General features: G+C 31.9%; 1 protein-coding gene across 1 annotated transcript in view; it reads right to left on the reverse strand.

Moving 5' to 3' along the window:
- FAM131B (family with sequence similarity 131 member B) overlaps positions 1-6,341 on the reverse strand; it is a 1,261,947-nt gene that overhangs the window by 42,035 nt on the left and 1,213,571 nt on the right. The window contains exon 6 of the mRNA XM_044079869.1: positions 3,521-3,661. Coding sequence (XP_043935804.1) covers positions 3,521-3,661 — 141 coding nt within the window. The remainder of the gene's footprint in view (positions 1-3,520; positions 3,662-6,341) is intronic.

Here is a 6,341-nt window from a genome sequence, read left to right on the forward strand (position 1 = left end):
TAGAATTGATGATGTAACACAAATTATTAGAAAGTATTGGCACATAGTATCCAGTGATGAGACACTGAGGAACATAGGAGGAGACAAACCAGTAATGGTGTACAAGATGGGAGCCAACATTAAAAGACTGTTGGAAAAAGGAAGCAGACACAGTGGAGAAAAAGGGAAAGATATAAAACAAAATACAAATAAATGTGGATCATGTAGACAATGTTGTTATATATTTGACAAAAAGGAAATCATTCTTAACAATATCTTCAGACTTAGAATTAGGCCTATCAAAGGGAATTGCAACTCCAAGATGGTTGTCTATATTGCTGTTTGTCAAGAGTGTTCTAGTTACTACGTGGGAAAAACAGAAAGAAGTTTAAAAAAAACGCATTTACAAGCACATTTATAATATCAGAAAGAAGGATCAGAAAAGTGCATTATTTAAGCACATAGAACAAAAAGGTCCTAAACATCATTTTAAATTTGCCTTATTAGACATGGTTCATAATGATCCCAGAGGTAGAGACAATAAAAAATGTTTAAGTTATAGAGAAACATGGTGACAAATATTCACAGATGCAACCACACCCCCGGGACTTAACGATAGTATTTCATTGAAGGCTATTCTGGAGATTAACATGTAATTCCCACATTTATAGTTCATCAATTTTGATTACATAGTTTTATAAATAAAGGGTATAAAGTTACACCAATATTCGTACGTTGTCGGTATGTAGAAAAGTAATTTTGGACAACATCCCCCACATGGGAATTTTGCAATATCTAATAGCTTTTTAGCTTTTTAGTAGTTTCTGTTCCAACTATTATGAAGTTATAGTTAAATACATTCAATAGTATTAACTAGGTTATTACCTTAAGTGTATTTTAACTATATTAGTCACCATAGACATATATTAATAGTAGATCACAAATTAAAACACACCTTCTTAGAAAGATTCAGCGATAGGACTTTAGACGAGTAGTTGTTTAACAATACCAGGGCATATCAGTCACTGAATGAAATTTATTTATTCTTGTATTTATTCACTGTCATACCAGTTATTGTTATATTGTTACTAAGTTATGAATTTTATGACAAATATGACATCTTAATACATTGTTTTATTATTATTGTAACAGTTTTTAAAATATTTTATATAAGTATGCGATTAGGGTAGTGCAATATAGTATTTGACATTAGAGGTATTTATATAGTACTGTTACTTTAAATGTTTAAACAGTCAAGGCATTTTGGCGCCCTTAAGGTTTTAAATATTCGATTGTTAAAATCAATGGTGTTCTGAAGAAGCCCATAAGATTTTGGGTGAAAGCGCTTAACCAGTGTTACAAAGTTTGTTAAAGTTAGTTTCATTTTTTGCGAATACACTTTTCCGCATTTTTTATTTCAACACATTTAGTATCTGGCTTGTATCAAGTGTGCGAACAAGCAGTAGTTTCAATTACGAGTTTAGTAGTAACTAACTTGTAATAATAAATGTAAAAGTTCAATAAATTAGTTATTTTAACACATCGGACTGGCGTGCTGCTTAGAAGAACAACAGTAACCTTATTGACTACTGTTGCTGATTCTTTGGAATAAGTGAAAATACTGTATAGCGAAAGGGATTTGTATCGCTATCAGCTGTTTGGCCATACAACGGAACTGGAGGTAATACAAATCAGGGGTGTTCAAGCACTTATTGGAACTCTATGGTAATACTGATTTTCAGTTTACTTTTGGGAGATCATTACTAAGGAATTACATTATCAAATAGTTTAGAGAATATTAATTGAATTTATTACAAATCTGTGATTAATGATTTGAAAGGAGCAATCTTTATAATGATTTGAAAGGCGCAATCTTAAACTGAATTAAACTATCAATTTACATATGAAAATGGACTTGCAAAAAATACTATTGGCAAAAGTATTATATGTAACCTGAAACCTGTATCATTATTACCAAGTAAGTCTCATGGTAAATAAGTAAAGATGTATACAATTTTCCTTTACTACTTAAATAAACCCATCACTGTTTTCAAACTTTCTGTCACAACATGGGGAAATAAAGGGTTTTATTAATTCTGAATATCAATGCTATGGTGCCTATATTCAAAATGATAATTCTTTGGTTAGATATAAAATACTCTGCAAAATGGAAATGAATGCATGAAGTTTTATATAATAATAAAACTTTTAAAATGCCTAATTAGTTTAAAAATTATATGGAAAATAAAATGGGGATATTAAGTCACTGCATGTACTCGTACAGTATAATTCCTGCAAAATCAAAATATATAAACACTGTACTGAAGTTTTTCAGACATTTTATATATATTTAAAGAAGTCATGTTTCTCTGCATATGCACCATCCTTTATACCATGATTTATTGAAGACTCTACTGACACAATAATGTTGGATTTGAGACTTAACAGTTTATTCTACTGTTTTTTTTTATTTAAGATCAACTACAATGTTATCAACAAACAATATTGCTCAAAAGTATAAAATAAATTCTGAAGAAATGTTACTGTTTAAAAACATAGACAGTTTTTGTTTACAAAAGTAGTAATATAGATCTAAAAATAGAAGGGAAGACTTACCCCGACATTGTTGAACTTGTAAAACATATATTACTGAATGAAGTATCATCTAATTCTACCTTATCTCAATTATATAATACTATACTATCAAACAGATCAGCTATGCTTAAATCTTACTGGAATTATCTAGTCAAACCAACTACCTGAAGTTTATTGACATAGTTAAGACCATAATATTAGGTTCAGCTAAAAAAATGACATTTATGTTGGATCATTTTTATATAGAAATGTATTTATATAGCATTTTTCCTCCTTTAGAATGGGAAAAATTTATAATTTATGCGATAATGACACAAGCTGTTGCTGGAGATGTACTAGCTGATTGGCAACACTTTATAACTGTAACCTCTTAACAGAATTTTAGACAAGATTTCAGCTATTTACTCAAATACTTTGATCAGATAAATTCCAGTTAACTGAACAATTAATCATGTTCAGTGCTGTAACTTTTTCAAAATATTTGTAAGGATCATTTGCCATGTATTTTATGTCTTTTTGCTGTTGCATATACAAAACAATAAATAAAATCTGGAAAAAACGATTTTATGAATTTCTAAATGCAACCATGATTGTCTATGAAAATCTGAAACAAGTGTACAGTGCTCTCTAACCTGTGTGCAACAATTGCCTGTAAAAGCTTATTAATATATTTAATTTTTTTACTGATTTTTATACTCTATTTCTACCTCTATGTACCTGTGCTATTAAATACTCAACCCATCTTCTTTAGAGATGTTATTTGCACTATGGTTCAGTCTATCAGTATGGAAAATCTCCATCAACATTTTTTATTCTGATCATGGTCTCAACACTCAACTTTTGTCTCTTAATCTACATTTAAGGTAAACAAGACTCACAGTCAGGTAAGCTCTGTCATTACACAAATGTTTCACATAGGATAAAGAAGGGCACATTCTGCAATTACCTTGGTTCTCCAAACTTTCATGGTTTGTTTCACTAGTGTGTGCTGTGTTGTCCTGTGTGGAGCCCATGCTCATTGATTCAGCCTCCATGGATGACCATGCCATTAGTGTAGCCTCTGAGATGGCAAATTGTTCCATTACACCTGTAAAAAACACAGACAGCCTCAATTCTTTGTTTTATTATTTTTGTAGTTCTGTCTTTTACTCTGTCTTCCTTTCACAACAATCTTCTGTGATAGCATTTACCTGGATTTGAGGATGGGATAAACATCTGTGTGTTTGTGATTCATCTAGTGGCACCTTATGACAAACTAGGCAGAAGAAGTTTAAATTTACACTGTACCCATCATCTCAGTAGTACAGTACAGTATAGTATACTATAGTATAGTATAGCATAGTATATAGTATAATATGGTATAATATGGTATAGTATAGTAAAACATAGCAAATTATATAATGGGTAGTATACTGGAGAATAGTACAAGGCAGTACAGTATGATGTATTATAGTATAATATAGATAGATAGATAGATAGATAGATAGAAAGATAGATAGATAGAAAGATATATAGATATAGATATATATGTTCATCAAAGCATCATTTTTGTTACATTGTATCTTACAAAAGTACTAATTACCAGAGATGTTTAATGACACTGAAGTGTCTCAGAATAAATATGATGTCAGATCTTGGCATGCAAACATTTATCGCTGTATCTAGGTCACATCAGGCTATGAAAATATGGCAAGTTTTGAAAGAGAAATTGTTTGAATGCAAAAAAAAAAAAAACACAAAAAATGTTTAACAAGAGGATCTCCGTAAGAGCAAGATACTTAACTAAAGTGAGAGATAGAAAAAATATAAGAAATGGAAAGGAGGTTAAACTATAACTTTGAAAACTGAACAAGCTGGACTGGATAAATTAAACATAGTGTGAGACAAGTTCAAGAACAATTTGGACATAATTTATATAAAGATATAGAGCATAACAGGAAACCATTTCATACATACATAAGACATGGTAGGTGTAAAGACATAGAAACTGATACACTGTGTGTAGATTATAATGTAGATTCTAAAATTTAAGCTGGTATTCATACTCACTTGTGCAAATGATTATATGAATAAGCATGTCAAAGATGAGATTCATAGAGGCCACTTATGCTAATGTGAAAGTCTTTAAAAATAAGATGATGGAAATGAAAAAATGTAAAGTGGCATATGCTAATGAGGTAATTTTGCAATTCATAGTATGAAATCCATGCGGTGCAAACACCCATTATTAAAAGCGATGCTTCACCTTTAATATTGGAGTTGCAATCTGCAAACGTGTTTGTCCAAGCATGCATAAGCACAGCCCTGCCACACAAATTAATTATTTGCCCATCACCCCCTTCATTAGTCTGCCTTAAGTAAGCACAAGCACTAAAATGATAAAATAAATTATTTTGCACTGTGATCACTTCACCAGTCTGATGACCATGTATGCACTAGCACTTCCCTGACACACAAATTATTTCCCCAGCAACCCTTTCATGAGTATGTCCAACTATGCACAACCACCAAAATGAAACATTTCCCCAAGTGACCCCTTCAGTAAAATGTCCAGGTCTACACAAGCACCAAAATGAAACATTTACCAAATATCTCCATATTCTCCTGAAAAACTGCTGCTTACTGGTGTAAATTCACTGATATTTACAAACTCAGTATGCTACTTACCTCATTATTCATTCATGTCAATGAAATGTATTTTTAAGCAAACATCTAAGGCCCCTTAACAGCATATTAGCTGTCTCTCTGTCACTTAAGCATATTACACTTTTGCAATGGGGGCCATGCTTGCAACAACTCCTTTGCATTTCAATATTCACACTGAAAGCATGGGATTTGTATAGCCACTTAGCACTGCCCTTCATGAGTAGCGACTATGAAAATGTGAAGCCCTGGACTATGAATATCAGCCTTCTCTTCAAATACAACAGATTATAGCTTTATATTTAGAAAATCTTATGGAAAGCAGGTTAGCACCACAAATTGGGTGATAAAATGTCCCAGTAGCATCCAGGGTAACGCCAGATACTGAAATTAAATCATATTATATTGAAAAAGAACAACACAAACTGGACCCAAACAAATCACAAGGAAGAAATGAAATTAGTAATCATGACCTGAGAACCTTTTGCATAAGCTTACAACCCCATTATATCTGTTATACACTAGGTCTTTTAATTAGGTGGAGATTCCACAAGATTGGAGACATGCACTTGTTAAACCTATCTTTAAGAGAAAGGAGAACAGGACACACACACAGAGTTTATAGACCCATACATTTTCATTCATGTTGTGGAAATATAATGAGGTATATTATTTCAGATAAATTATTGTTAGAATTGGAAAGGTTGGGATTTGAAACCATATGCCAGCATGCATATGGTGAAAATAGAGATATAACCACCTGTAACATGATGTTTTGTAACCATATAATAGCTATAAATAAAAAATTGTGCTGTGTTGTAATTTATAGAGACTTAACTTCAGCATTTGATCAGGGCATACACAAAACACTGATCAATAAATTAGAAGAAATAGGTATTGATGTACTCTTGGTAAGATGAATTGCTGCATGTATTACAAATAGGACTGCAAGTATCATAAAGCAAATGGACGGGTGAAAATATTTGGTTACAGTAAGGGTATCTCATAGGGCTCTGTCCTAGGCCCCTACTTGTTTAGGTTGTATCTTTCAGATCTATCATTTTCATCTGAGGTGTTCTTCAGGCTGTACACAGATGACCTGAAATTGGGTAAACTGATTATAT

The sequence above is a fragment of the Protopterus annectens genome, chromosome 8.part0 (genome assembly GCF_019279795.1).
Source record: "Protopterus annectens isolate FY-2018-M chromosome 8.part0, PAN1.0, whole genome shotgun sequence".
Taxonomy (NCBI): Eukaryota; Metazoa; Chordata; order Ceratodontiformes; family Protopteridae; genus Protopterus; species Protopterus annectens.